This window comes from Macrotis lagotis, chromosome 4, assembly GCF_037893015.1.
Source record: "Macrotis lagotis isolate mMagLag1 chromosome 4, bilby.v1.9.chrom.fasta, whole genome shotgun sequence".
NCBI lineage: Eukaryota > Metazoa > Chordata > Mammalia > Peramelemorphia > Peramelidae > Macrotis > Macrotis lagotis.
The window spans coordinates 268,037,097-268,053,030 of NC_133661.1; the positions used below are offsets into that span (position 1 = coordinate 268,037,097).

The window sequence follows — 15,934 nt, forward strand, 5'->3', positions numbered from 1 at the left end:
GTAGCTCACAATCTAATGAGAGTAGTCAACATGTACAAGTAAATATTTACAGGAAAAATAGGAAATTATCAGAAGGGAAAAAACAGTAGAATTATGAAGGATTGTGGAAAAACTTCCTGTGGATGGGACTTGAAGGAATTCATGAGGTAGAGAAGCAGAAGACATTTTAGGCATTGGGAGGTATCCAGAGAAAATGCCCGGAGCCATGAGATGGAATGTTTGTAGAACAGCAAAGAGGTCAATGTCACTGAATCACAATACATGAGGAGGTGTCTAATGTAAGAAGGGTCTTTGTTATGAAAACCTTTGACAAATGTCAAAGCAAATTTTGTATTAGATCCTTTATATGAGAGGGAAGCAACTGAATTGAAGTATGGGAATGACATGGCCCAGACCTATACTTTTTTTTTGGGGGGGGGGTTGCTAGGCAATGGGGTTAAGTGACTTGCCCAGGGTCACACAGTTAGGTTATTATTAAGTGTCTGAGGCCAGATTTGAACTTGGGTCCTCCTGACTCCAGGGCTGGTCTTCTATCCACTGTGTCACCTACTTACCCCCAGACCTATATTTCTTTAGGAAGATCATTTGGGTGCTGAGTGGAGGATGAATTAGAGTGGTCAGAAACTCGAGGCTTCAGATTCACTATCAGGCCAGTGAAATAGAAGAGTCATGAGGTCTTGAGGGCCTGCACCGGGTTTGTGGCAATGTCAGAGGAGAGAAGATTAAATTTACCAAGAATCCATTAACTGGCATTTCTGAAGCAGCAGTTTGTTCCAGACTTGCTAAATGCAGGTGATTCAAAGACAAAAACAAAAACATAGTAAAATAGGGATAAATGTAAAACTTTACACTTTGGTTGAAAGAAAAATCAATTTCACAAGTACAAGATAAAGGAAATTTGACTAAATAGCAGCAGCAGTTATGAAGGGGAAAAAATATGATACAGACCAGAAGTTCAAGAGCATTTTAGAAAGTAGATGCAATTTAAAGCTATATTAGAGAGAACTTTTTTTTTTGCAAGGCAATGGGGTTAAATGGCTTGCCTAAGGCCACACAGCTAGGTAATTATTAAGTGTCTGAGGCTGGATTTGAACTCAGGTACTCCTGACTCCAGGGCTGGTGCTCTATCCACTGTGCCACCTAGCCACCCCTGGAGAGAACTTTCTAATTTCTAATAAGTTCAGGACTTGGGAAGGGAATATTTCTCCTGTATTTTGTGTTCATCACACCACATCTTCAATGTTTTTCTTCATTTGAGCATAACACATTTTGAAAAACACATTAGCAGAATGCCCTGAAGATGGCATGCTTGAACATGAGACATGTTATTGATATACAGTTGACTGGAGGAACTAAAGACAGTAAGGTTTGACAAACAAATCATTGAACAAAACATGGCAGTCGCCTTCAAGTATGGTAGAAAGATCAGACTTTGACCCCAGGGGGCAGAACTAAGAACAGTAGTTTCAGAGAAGAATATTTAGATTTGATTTAAACAAAAGATGGCTAACAATTGAATTTCCCAAGATAGAATAGAGTGACTCAGGAGAAAAATGGGTTATTTCTTGCTAGGGTCTTTGAACCTAGATAGGATATATTACAGTAGGGAATAAATAGTCTAAAGTTCTTCTGACCCAAGAGTGTGATTTTGTGAAATGATCCACATGTCCAACTTGTATTACCCCTCACATTATGTTCATTGGGAACATTTCTTTGGATCTAAGGATAAAATACAGTATTGAACAAATGGATCTGATTTATAGATTGTTCTCATCAAATAGTGCCTTGTGGATGGATATCTGACACTAGAAGAATGTCATTCATGGAAAAAAGATGAATTTTTATATATATTTGAAGCTTACAAAGGTCCAAAAGGGAAAAAAAATCTTTTAGGAAGTAGGGTTTAGATCTATACATTTAAGTTTTATTTATTATGGTCAAATCTTATTTATTTGAGGTTCATTGTCTAGCATATTGACTTGTACAGGAAACTATATAAGACTGTGAAGAGAGTCCAGGATCTCCAGTCACAGTTCCTGTGTTCAAATGCTGACTCTTGTATTTTCTATTTATGTGATAGGAAGCACAACTACAATGGGCTGGCTGTGTTGTTCGAATGTCTAATGTATGCTTGCCAAAAAGAAATGATTTAATGGAGAAATCACATAGGGCAAGCACTCACAGCAGGGTCAGAAGAAATGAGGGACACTCTCTTAAGAACTTTGGAATGGATTGTGCAGCATGGGAGGCTGGACATGGACATGGCACAGGACCGCACAGCACAGCATGTCCTCATCTGAAAGGATACTGTGCTGTATGAGCAAGGCCGAATTGAAGCAGCTTAAAGGAAATGTGTGTTTAGAGTACCCCTTCCAGGTGGTCACCGGGACTATTTGTGCCCCACCTATGGTAGAACATTCTGAGCTTGTATTGCTCTGATCATCACAGTCAGACAAACTATAATTTAGCTCTAACATAGTGATGTAATTTTGGTCTTCTTCAATAGTGAAGGATAAGAACCATCTTGCACAAGTCACAATTTCCTTATTTCCTCATCTGGAAAATGAGGGAGTTGGACTAGATGATCTTTGTGGTTCCTTATGGATGTAAATCTATAATCCTAGGATCTCAGTTTTCTCTGGCTCTCTGCCTTCATTACTCATTGGTGGATAGGAAGCATAAAAGGAGGAAAAATGTGCACCAGTAGAATATAATGGAAATTGTGATTGTGTGGCATTTATTCTGTCAAAAGTTTTTGTTCTTTAGGGAGTATAGTTGTAGAAACTATTGGTTAAAAATAAGGAATTGAGTTTATTTATGGATTTTAATTTATCAGTATTGTACCCCTTCATTATTATCAAGTAGATACTGCATAGTGTATTGAAAAGAGAACTCTGTAAGGACCAGAGTCTGAAGATCAGATTACAGACTATTTCTTGTTTATCAACTCTCAACCTCAATTTTGGGGTTTTATTTTTAAAATATTTTGATTTTTATTAAACTCTATGATGGAATATATATTGAAAATTAATAATTTTAAAGAAAAAATATCCACAAAATATTACTAATTATCAATTAATACAAATTATACAGTAGGGCAGCTAGGTGGCACAGTGGATAAAATACCAGTCTAGTGTTAGGAAGACATACCTGCTCAAGTTCAAATCTGGCTTGACATGTGATGCTGAGGAATCACTTAAACCCCATTTGCCTCAATTTCCTCTTTTGTAAAATGAATTGGAGAAGGAAATGGAGTCACTCTAGTATCTCTGCCAAGAAAACCCCAAATGGGGTCACTAAGAATTGGACACAGCTGCAAAACAATTGAATAAAAATTAATTTAATAATATTGGTATTGAGGTTAATAGAATGATATTATCAAAGCCTGGGTTTCACATTTCTGAAGTTTTTCAGCAGCTCTCTCAGGGTTATAGGTGCATGTCTATCAACCTAATTTTTATAAAATTGCACATATGAGATGGACCTTTCCAAATGTATATTGTCTTAAGAGTGCACAAGGACTAGTAGGATGAATTTCAGTTAGTCTTCTTTAAAAGATAGTATTTTTCAAAATCAGTGATCATTCATAATTATCATAATTACTACTGAACTTATTTGATTATAAATTTTAAATGAAAATTAAATAAGGGAGGTTTTGTTTTTCTTCCCTGCTTCCATCTTTTCAGAGGTAAAGACTCTGGAAAATTGATTCAAGGGAGACATGTAGGAGGAAGAGATGATTATAAATTATTAGGGAGAGTTGTTTGGATTGTTATTTTTTTTTTCAGCTCTGCCAGTCTGTGATAATTCATCAAGTTTTGTGAGAAACTAGTTTTTTTTTCCCCCTCTTTTTGCTTAGTTTTGGTTTTCTATGTTTGATTGTTTGGTTTTTATATTCATGTGATTTCATTGATCTTTATAACTCCCAGGAAAGAGAAATACATTATTACAGATTATAGACTTAGAACTGGAAGTGATCTCTGCCCCACATCATCTAGTCCAAACCCCTTATTATATAGATGAGAATCAGAGACCCAAAGAAGATAAAATGACTTTCCCAAGGTCACACCACCCTTCTTGTAATACAGATCAGCAACTCTTCTCCAGTTTGTCATTAGAGAAAGGAAATCACTGGAAAAAACACTAGCTCTGGAGGCAGACAACCTAGTTTCAATTCTATTTCTGTGCCTTAAATTGACCCCAAGTAAATCACCTGACCTCAGTTAAGGCCTTGATTTCTTCATTTGCAAATGAGACAGACAGCTCAGCTAAATGACCTGTGAGATCCTCCACAACTCTAGACTGATGAATTTTAAGAATTTGCCCATAGCATTAAGTTAGGAGCTCGGCCCAGGATCACACAGTCAATAAATATTGAGGATAAGATTTGAATTCAGTCCTTCTGACTGAAAAGTTACCTTGTTATTTCATTGCATCACATTGACTCTCTAACTTTTTTTTTTAACACATTTTAGGTGCTTTTTATTAGATATATACTTCCCCCCTTTTTTATATATGTTCTTCCTGTTAGCTAAATATATTTAAAAATATTTTATTTAACACATCTAAATTAAAATTTTGCAAGACCAAGGAAAAAGCTTAAATTTTTTAAAAATAAGCTTTTTCAATGAATCAGTCTTTAAAACAAAGTGTATGGTGTAATTTGTATAGCCAGATCAAAGCTTTATAAGTTTAAGTAAGTAAATTCATGCTATCATCTCTTTCCCTGTTTCTCTTTGGTCTAATACTATTATGAAGTCAGAGTTCTGGGATTTTTTTTATTTGTAATTTCTCTCAGAATAAACCAAAAACTGGTGCCTTCAGACTATGACTTCTCTTTGTGTTTAAGCAAGTTTACAAAAGAGAGATTTAATTCAGGCATTTTTGTCTTGGCCTACATTGACTGAGGCTTATGTACAAGGATAGGGTTAGGATTTGAACCTGATCTTTTGCATCCTTAGCTACATTACACATGTTTTTAGAATTTCTTTGGAAAAGATAAGAACTTCCTGTCTTCAGAGGTTCTGTTGATAAACAGAATGGTGGGTAGAAAGAACTCTTCCAGATACTAGTGAGAAACAAGTAGAGTGGGGAAAATATAGTAGAATATAATGGGAAAAGCATGTTGTATTTTTGAACCAGAGAGCCTGGATTCAAATCCTGATTCTGTCACTGCTTGGACTGTTCAGGGAGGACTGATGGGAGAGTTTGCTGAGCCCTTTTCAGGGCTGCTCATCCATGTTTGATGTCCAGACCTTTCCCTGTGGCTCCAAGAAGCTGTAGCATCTGTAGTAGCTGCACTCCAGTGGCAGAGGGGTAAAACCAGTTTAAGGATAACTTGTAGGTCTCAAACCAGTTGATGAGTTGGGGGGATGTCTATTCCAAGCATGTAAAGACTTCCCCTAGTAGAATGGGTGGATGAGAACAATCTGTTCTCCAGTGGCCATGAAGGCAGGAGAGTCAAGACTTCATCCCTCGATGTCATTGGTGCTTGTCCAAAAGGCCAAACAACAACTTACTTGTGTGATCTAGGCTAAAGCTCCTTAACCTCTGTGCTTCAGTTTCCTCTTCCATAAACTAATTGGACTCTATGACTTCTAAGATCCCAGTTCAGCTCTAAAATCTGTAATCCTGTGAAGGGATATTAAGAGATCATCAAAGGTAATTCCCTCTTTTGATAAATGAGGAAACTGAAGCCCAGCCTAGGTAGTAAAGAGGCAGAGCCAAATGAATCCTTCCCTTCTAGATATAAATCCTATAATCTTTTTATGCTATGATATTGAATAACATCAAAGCCTGTGTAGAAGCTATCCCATTTTTTCCTCTTGAGGGGAGACATTGAGAGGAAGGCATAATCAATTATTATATTTTAAAAATTGGTTTCAATATTTTTAGTTTTTTAAATTTGCTTTGAAATTTGAATTTTAAATGCAGTGACTTTGATCATATTTAATTTGATCTGTTGGTTTTGCTATGAGAAAATCCTCTTTCATATGCCCCAAATTTGAATTTTGTTTTCTTTGCAGCTTGGCTCTGTTCAGAGCACCTCATAAATAACCCATTTGCTGCCACCCTTGAGATAGCACTGTGTCCTCAGCTTTGCAATCTCTAGCTCTAGAACAAAGGCTGTATGTGAGAGAAATAGATTGAGATACTTGTGTATTAGAAGGGAAGAAAACTGAGATTAAAAATTATCATTAAATGGAGAACAAGATTTACTTCTTCCTCTGTGACTGTCACCCTCTGCTTGTATGGGCTCATCGGTTCCTTATTAAGGAACATTTGGGAGGACCACAGAGATTTTTGCTTCTATGGAAGATGCTGAGAGCAGTGGATAAATAGGACGCTGGGGGAGGAGGGGTTTCCTCTTCCCTAAGTGAGGTGGATGGATATACAGGCATTAACAAGGAGCTTTCCATTATGACCTGCGGAATGATTTTTTTTCTCGTAAATAGTAAGTGCTATTTCAATCATCAGCTCCATCTGTGTTTGATCATGGCATGTTTGGGGACAATGAATAGGAATTGCTGGTTCTGTAGTGCAGCAGTGCAAGTGTGTTCGGCATTTTGGGGGTGGGGAGGGGGTGGGGAGGGTGAGGAAAGCGGAAGGGGGATGGGCACTGCCATGCCTGTGTCCATGCCTATGCGCGTGTGTGGCTGGCGTGTGGCTACGGGGTCTGCCTTTGACAAGCTGTGAGAATAGATGAAGCTGAATGGAAGACCTTATGCTACTGCATAAATACCATTGTGAGGCCTTTAACTTCCTGTGATACTACTGCCAGTGTCACAAAATAGAGGCAGACTTCAAGCTTCTAAGATAACTAAATGTCTTGATAGAAGAGCCCAGTTCTTTCTTAGGAAGAAATGATGATATAAAATTGTGTTCTTTTTGACAACTAGTAGCTTTCTGCAGGTTTGAGATTCAATTATTTCAACCAAAAATTAACACTGAACCCAAATTCTTAAATTTAGGATCTTTCAATAACATTGTTAATTCTTAGTAATTTAATGATTTGCTGACAGAGGATTTTAATAATATGAATTTTAAAACCTTTTACTTGCAGAGAAAAAGACTAAGTCTTAAATTTCTTAGGTGTCCATTGCATAGATTTTAAATATTTTGAAAGCACATTTTCAATTTAAAGTACATTTTTAAATATTAAAATTGAAGTAGCTGGTATTATTTAATGTTAGGCTAATTGGCACATAGTAAATGCTTAATAAATACTTGTTGATTATGCACAAGCATCATTTGTGATTTTGTAAATTTTCGTCAGAAATTTTCAAGATATTTTCAAGAGGGAAAGAGAAAAAGAAGTTTGTTCTGGTAATTTATCTGTTAATATTAAAAGAGAAAAAAAAGCCTTTGTTCAACAGACCTGGTTTATTTTCTACATATGGTATTACTGGTATGTCTTTGGCTTTGACCTTCAGCAAATGAGCTTTATGCTCTGTGACTGACTCTGAGTGAGTTTTCTTTTTATTTTGTTCAGCTTTGAGGTTTGATTACCTTAACAAAATTCTTGTAGTTTGGATCAGGTCACCTACTTCATTCCATTTGTGACAGAAAATAAGTTGTTTATCCCGAGTCTGCCTTTCTCACTTGCATATCCAAATTTGGGGTTCTCCTATTACTATTAATATTACAAATGAATGCATATAAACATTTTTATTTTTATTTTTAAAATGTGATTTACTGACCATTGTTTAAACAAATGCAATTTGTATGTATCTTCTTAATTTGTTGATATAATATAGCTTTACATCTTGGTGTCATTGTTTTAATTTCTAAAGAGGTTTCAGTGTTATAAAGAACTTTACCCTATTTTCTTTTGTAAAATAAATTTATTTTTCCAACTACATGCAAAGACAATTTTCAACAGTCATTTTTTTGTAAGGTTTTGAGTTCCACATTTTTCTCCCTCCCTCATTAATCATGTTGTGAAAAAAAATCAGAAAAAGTAACCATGAGAGGAAAAAATATAAAACAAATTTTAAAAATTGAAAATTAGCAATGCTTTGGTCTGTATCAGACTCCAGAGTTCCTCCTCTGGATGTGGATGATATTTTCCATCACAAGTCCTTTAGAATTGTCTTTGATTATTGTACTACTGAGAAGAGTAAGTCCATTATAGTTGATTATCATACAGGATTCCTATTAATGTGCTCACTTCACTCAGCATCAGTTTATGCTAGTCTTTCTAGGTTTTTCTGAAGTCCAACCACTAATGATTTCATACAGAACAATAGTTCTCTAGTATATTCATATACTACAATTTGTTCAGCAATTCCCCAACTGATGGGCATCCCCTCAATTTCTAATTCTTGGTCACTAAAAAAAGAGCTATTATAAATATTTTTTGAATATGTAGGCTTTTTAACCCTTTCTTAAGATATATATGAGATACAGACCTAGTAGTTGTTTTTGCTGGATCAGAGGGTATGCACAGTTTTATTGCCTTTTGGACATAGTTCCAAACTGCTCTAAAGAAAAAAGTTGGATAAGTTCACAATTCCATCAAAAATGCATTCGTGTCCCAGTTTTCCCACATCCTCTCCAACACTGACCATTTTCCTTTTTTTTGTCATATTGGCCAATCTGATAGATATAAGGGGGTCCTATTTTATTTTTCAAGAGCTAAATTAAGAAACTATTCTTCTGAAGCTTGTTGAGAAATAATATCATTGTTGACCTCGGCAAAAATACAGTTATCAGGTTGAAAAGTTTGAGTCAAGTATTGTTACAAAGAAAATAAAGGCTTAGAGGAACACTTTTGATGGTTTCTAAAGCTAATTATAACATTTTGAATATTTAGAACATGTTAACTGTAGCCTTCTCAAATGTGAAATAGAGTATCTCATGAGATAGAAGGCTCTCTCCTTTCCCTTACTGTAGGTTTTAAAATGGTGGCTGAATAACTCCTTGGGTGTTCTAAAAGTGATTTTTTTTTAGTCAGGGAGGAACTAGAACTGGACTCTTAGCTCCTTTCCAACTCAGAATCTGTGATCTTCATGTAGAAATGGGATACTTACTTTTTGAAGTTATCAATATAGTGCATACAGTTTAATCCAACAAGGTCTGGTATTGGGATTTAGAGGTACAAGAGACATTAGTCCAAAACCCTTATTTTACAAATGAGGAATTTGAGATCAAATTAGGTTAAGTGACTGATTGGAAAATGAATGATCATTTCTCAGGTATATTGGTGGTGGTGATTAGTTTTAGATAAGTTGGACAAGAGAACTATTGATATTCCTACCAAGTCTCAAATTCTGTAATTCAAGGTTATTTAATTCATGGAAGAGGAATTGGAACCCACATTTTCTCCATCTTTATCTACTAGTATCCCTGCACTTAAACATTTTTTCTTTTCCTGAAAACCTGATATTGTTATCAACAGTGGCTATAGATATTCTAAAGTTCCTTCCTTGACCATTTGCAGGCCCTTTTGTCCTAAGTATGACTGATATATCAGAATGACTGACTCCATCATGTCAAATATGTGGCGTGCCCTTTTTTTTTAATCAAAAGTTATGGATGAGTAGAGCCAAGGCACAAAGTCCAAAAAAGCAAGCTGAATCACCATCTTAGTATACTTTGTAATCAGAGCTTTCTTGCCAAGTTTTTTACTCACCATCCCTCCAAAAACAGAAAACAAATGTGCCACTGACTTTTTGCCTGCCTCCCTGAAGTTCTCCAGGGTCAGATAATTTGCTCTCACAACCTTGTCTCCCAACAGGGAGCAGACAGCATACCTGACCACCTGGGGCTCTTAGGTCAACCCTTCTGAACTCAGTTCTTAGGACTAGATTTGCCAATTATGCACAGCATGTGTGGCTTCTTCTTTTGGCAACCTTCTTTTGTTGCTTTTATTGTTTTCTTTCCAATGTTTTCTTCAGTACTTCCTCATTACAATGACAAAGGCTCTCAAGATTCTGTGAATGAACCTTGGTTTAAATAGCTACAGGAAGGAGGAAAGGGTCAGCTGTGTAGGATCTTGGGGTGGGGGGGATTTTGCCTTTCTTTCTTCCTGTACCCAAGCTGTTTATCCTTCACTGGCCACCCTCCTTCTAGGATAGCAGCTGCTATGTGTTGTCTATCTAAAGTCTACATGTTCCACAATGCAGCTGGAGCTAGTTTGGTATTCTTTCTGATTACAATTAAAAGCAAAGGTTAAAGTATTTGAGGTGAACTGGGCCAACCTTTAGGTCTAGATTTGTTTCCAAGACTTGATTCAGAATTTTCTATGGAGCACTTTCAATTTTTAAAAATTCCAATGTGGTTTGGTTTTGGTTTTGTTTTTAGCTTTTTTTGCAAGGCAATGGGGTTAAGTGGCTTGCCCAAGGCCACACAGCTAGGTAATTATTAAGTGTCTGAGGTCGCATTTGAACTCAGGTACTCCTGACTTCAGGGCCGGTGCTCTATACACTGCGCCACCCAGCTGCCCCTAAATTATCATTTTCATTGAACAAAAATCCATCTTCTCTCCCTCCTATCCCACTCCCCCCCCCCCCCCCATTAAGAATAAAATAAAAAGAAAACCTCAGTTACAAATATTTGTGGTTAGGCTAAACAGATTTCTTCAAAGGCTATATCTAAAAGAAAAAAAGTGCATTAGAGAAAGAGAGAAATTCTCCACTCTGAGGATTTCATTTCTTTATCAGGAAGTCAACAGTTTTTTTTATCATTAATCCTCTGGAGTTATGGTTGTACACTGATCAGAGTTTCTAAGTCACAGTTATCTTTACCATTGTATTAATTATTCTCCTAGTTCTCTATTTAACTCTGCATCACTTTATATTAGGCTTCCTATGTTTCTCTGATGCAATCCCTTTCATCATTTCTTCCTGCAAAATAATATTCCATTTCATTTATATACCATACCTTGTTCAGCCATTCCCCATTTATGGACACCCCTCAGATTCTCATTTTTCTTACTTCTAGAAGAGATATAAATATTTTTGTATATTCTTGGTTAAAGTTTGCTTAGTTAAGACTAAGCCTCTCCATAATCTATTCTTCCTTTTATTTTCCTGTTGAGTGACATGTATTTAGGTATCCATTCATTAGGTATCCATTCATTCTATGTGTATTTTCTTCATTGACCAGTTCATGAGAATGAGTTCTGAAGCTATTCTCCCCTCATATCCTTCCTTGTTTGTACAGACTTCTACTTTCACACTTCTAGTATATAAAATAATTGTCCTTAATCCTTCTTTTTCTTCTGCCTCATATATTCATCTTCCTCTCTTTCCATTCTTCTTTTGAAATCATCAACAGCTACCCCAGGCTTTCTGTCTAATTAGATCTCCTAATGATAATAAGGTTCAAAGGGGAGATATGCATTATTTCCCCTTATTAAAATGTTTACATTCTATCTCATTCAGTTTAGCCTTGTTTAATTGCTTATTATTGATTGTTCTTGTTTACCTTTTAATATTTCTATTAGCTAATGAAAAACTTCAAAGTTTCTGTAGCACTCCAGGCTTGCTTCTTTATAGTGGTGGCTGTTAAAATTGGCTTCTCAGTACTCGAATTCTTGCTGACTGAAGTTTTTTTTTTTTTGATGAAAGTTCTGAATTTTGGCTATATTGTTCCTGTAAGTTTTCATTTTGAAATTTCTTTGAGGAGGTGACTGGAATATTTTTTTCTATTTTCACTTTGCCCTCTTTCTAAGAGATCTGGGCAGCTATCTTTTATGATTTATTAATTTCTTAAATTAATTTCTTAATTTCTTAAAGACTATGTCTTTTTTTTAAGGTCATGATTTTCAGGTCATCCAAGTTTCTCTCCTTAATGTGTACCAGTACTTACTTTTCTCTGTGAGATACCTTACATTTTCTTCTATTTTTTTTTTTCAGTTTTGGTTTTATTTTAATATTCCTATTGTCTCATTTAGTCTTTGGCTTCTATTTGGACCACTCTGCAGAAAATTTTTTCCTTGGGCTAAGTTTTGTATCTCCTGTGCCAAGCTGTTAATTCCATTTTCAGTGCTTTCTTCCACAACTCTCATTTCTCTTCTCATTTTTTCCCCTAAGGCTCTCATTTCATTTAAATAAATTGTTTAACTTGTTGTTTCTCACATTACCTCTTCTAGGAATTCCAGTTGAATTTGTGTTCAAGTTATATTTTTCTTTGAGGTTTTACTCGTAGATGTTTTTGGCGTTGTTCTCTTCTTCCGAGTTCATGTCTTGAATGTAATAGTTTTTCCTGTTAGGATTCTGAATTTGTTTGCTCATTTTTCCAACCCACTTCCTGACTTTGAAATTGAGGTTAAGGCCAGGCTCAGCTTCTTCTGGAGGGAATGCCAGGCTAGTCTCAGGAAAAGTGCTCAAAGGGATACCACTGCATGGGGACCTGCAAACTGCCAGTAATTCCAAAGTGATCTGATCCAAGACTAAGGATGATCATTGTCTACTTACTGTCCCCAAGTTAAGTCTGTAAATTCTGGATCTGAGTTCAAGTTTGAATAACTTAACTTCTGTGAGAATCAGTTCCTATCAATCAACCAACAGGGAAATTCTGTTGGTTCCAAGTGAAAGAATTGCAGGTTGCCCTTTGGTTTGAGGTTCCTGCCCTGGTTCTTCTACAGGTTTCAGATTGTGCTCAGACTTATAACTGAGCCCTCTTTCTGTGCCTATGGCCTGAGCCCCATGGCTTCTGTAACTCCCCTACTTGTCCCTCCTGGATCCCTGATCCCAAACTTCACAGTGAGGGACAAGCCTGTCAGTTCACTCTGGTTCCTTTATCTGCATGCCCCCTTAAGGATCTGAGATCTCCCTTAGCTTGAGTGCTCTTCCAAAAGCTGCCTTTGGCCAGACCCCCCTTTATCTCTCTAGGCTGACTTAGGGTGGAAAAATCTCTCCTTGTGATTTTTTTTTTAATCTTCAATTTCTCTAGCAGCATTTATTCTTGTGCACTTTCTAGATTTGTTTGGAAGTGTTGTTCGATTTTTTTTTTGAGATGGGGGAAGGAATGCTGCCAGGGGGAGTTCTGCTTCTATGACTTGGTTCTCTTCGCTCTGCTCCCTAGAATCATAAAGAAAAAGCTACACTTTTATAGAACTTTACTATGTTCTACAGTACAGACATGGTACCAAGTAACCACTTAATAATTATTATTTCATTTGGTCTTCGCAACAACCCTGGGAAGGGTTGCTATTGTTAATTCCACTTTACAGCTGAAGAAACTGAGGCAAACAGAGGTTAAGTGACTTGTCCAGGGTTACACAGCTAATAAGTGTCCCAAGACCAAATTTGAACTTGGGTCTTCCTGCCTGGCCTTCTATCCACCTCTATCACCCTCTAACTACCCCAAAATATTAAAGGAGGAGGAAATTGAGGCCAAGATAAGTAATGTGGCTTGCCTGATATTAAAGTTAATGACAGAATCTAATCTCCCAATTTTCAGTCCAGTCAGTTTTTGCAGTCCTAACTTTGTGCCTTGGGATCCCTTTAAAAACTACCAAAAAAATAGAGATTGGGTACCAGTCATATGATATGGTAGGATTTTTTTTTTCTTGCAGAAAGAAGTGGAAAACTAAGTGAGTACTTTTTTTTTAAGCCTAGTGTTGTTACTTTGCTTCTTCATTTACACCATCAATGTAACCAGGCAGTGCCATGCCACTCAAACTGTGAAATCAGGGGATTTGGTGATCTGAACTTCTGAGATCTCTGGTCTGGTCCTTTTCTTTTCCGTTTTAAATAGGCTTTCTATAGAAGAGCATTTCATGTAAGCATTTTATTGAATATAATTGGGAATACATTGCCTGGGAAATTAAATTATTTTTCCCTCTTATTGATTATTAGTTTCTATGGAAAATGAATTAAGGTGCTCTAGTAACCATCCTGAACATGTTAAAAATCATAATTGTTTTAGACTTCCATCAATTGAATCACCCAGTGTGATAGGAAACAGGTAGCAAAGAACTTCAAACCATGCTTGGCTTGTGAATGCTCTTTTGCTTTTCTGGCTAATAATATAGATGTATGATAGTAGGATTTCTCAGGATGCTTCAGCAGGTGCAGTGTACTTGGTGCCATCAAACTCAAACTGTGGGTGCCCAATGATTTGCTATTTAAAGGTTAATTCTTAAAAATAAGAAAAATGAATGGGTCAAATCCTTCCAAGTAAGCACATTATTATTCCTCTTGTCACTTTTGGTGTTTTGGTAAGTCAACCAATGAAGAAAAACAACTTCTTCAATGATGACTTAACCATACTTTTAGCCAGATCAGTATAGTTAGAGATGAGAGATGATAAGCAGAAATTGGGGTGTAAGTAGGTTCATTAGAAAAGTTGAGGGGAAAAGTAGTTGAGGGTGGTAACATCTTGGCTATCCTAGATAGCATTACTTAGCCTAGGTGTCCCCTTTCTGTAAATCATAGAACCTTTACAGTTATTGTTATATCTGTCCTAACTCTTGTAGCCCATTAGAAAGTCAAATAATCTATTAGAATTTTAACATCTAAATTGTTTCCTTTATCAAATCTCCTGTCCAGTGGACTGCTATTGCAACTAATGGAATGACTCTTTGATGCCCAGTTACTCATTAATTTAAACAGTACTATCTGACCCATCTGATCCTAAGACTTCTTTTTAACCTGCAAAACTTTGGCTGGCATGTTCCCTCCATCATTAAATGTTGGGACATTTTTTATGTCGCCTCTTTTTTCCTGCAAATACATTTAGGGTGAAGAAGTTGAAGGAGACCTTTGCTTTTATACAGCAATTAGACAAAAACATGAGCAACCTTCGAAGCTGGCTGGCTCGAATTGAGTCTGAGCTTTCTAAACCTGTTGTTTATGACATCTGTGATGATCAAGAAATCCAGAAGAGACTTGCTGAACAGCAGGTGGGAAAATTGAAAATTAACTTTGTAGAACATATTTCATTTTAATTTTTTAAAAATTTATTTCAAATTATTTCTTTATAACTTTTAGCATACTGGTAGAATGTTCATATTTTATATGTTGATTTCTTTTCAGAGAACTATATATGCTCATATATGTATAAACCACTCCACAGTCTTCTCTGTTAAAATGCAGAACTACATTCTGTAAAATATAGAACTTGACCTTTTGTAATGGGTATGAGAATTTGGGGACAAAATCAATTTGGAAGCCTTTGAATCTAATGAACCTTTATTTTTCTTCTTACAAAACTTCCTTGAGCCTTTAGATGAATTTTCAGGTGTGTCTATTAGTTGATTGTGCCAAAAATGGCTGGAAACATGTTTGGACCATTAAGTCATTAAGGATTATCAGTTGCTATACATTATTTTTAAGTCAATCTTAATATAACTTGAAAAATATTTCTGGTTCATCATGCTCCTGAATGACTCTTCTTCACAGATTTACATACTTCAACCCCTAAATCACACACAAATAGTGTCTGAGATCACTGCTATGAGATTATAGGTTTAGAACTAAGAAGAATATTGGAAGTGACTTTGTTCTTTTATAGAAGACAAAACTAAGGCCAAGTGAATTTAAAGAGGTAGCAAATGACAAAACTGACATTTGAAACCAGATAATTCTCACTGAAACGGTCAACATATAAGATACACTGTGTCAGATTTTTCAAAGTACTTAATGACAGAGATTAATAATGACAGAAAATCAGATTGAGTCTTTATGGATCAGATTTTGGCATATCTATGAGTAACAGTCATTTTTCTTGAATGCTAGTAAGTTGTATAACTGCCTGTTTTTAGTGTGCCTAAACGGCATTATAGTACAATGAAAAGTAACCTGAAACCTGTGTTCAGATTAGAGCCCTGTAATTTAACCTCCTCTTTGACCAAGGCAAGGTTTTCCTTCATTTCTATAACAAAGAAAGAGATTAAAGTAAATGACCCTTCAAGTGCCTTCTAATAAGCCTATGATCCAGAGTGAGTCATTTATTAGTATTTGTAAATTGTTTTATTTTCTCC

General features: G+C 36.0%; 1 protein-coding gene across 4 annotated transcripts in view; it reads left to right on the top strand.

Annotated features, from left to right (window-relative positions):
- SYNE2 (spectrin repeat containing nuclear envelope protein 2) overlaps window positions 1–15,934 on the top strand; it is a 414,448-nt gene that overhangs the window by 369,238 nt on the left and 29,276 nt on the right. For all 4 annotated transcript variants that reach the window (XM_074235980.1, XM_074235979.1, XM_074235982.1 and 1 more), the window contains exon 104: window positions 14,692–14,854. In XM_074235980.1, the coding sequence (XP_074092081.1) occupies window positions 14,692–14,854 (163 nt within the window). The remainder of the gene's footprint in view (window positions 1–14,691; window positions 14,855–15,934) is intronic.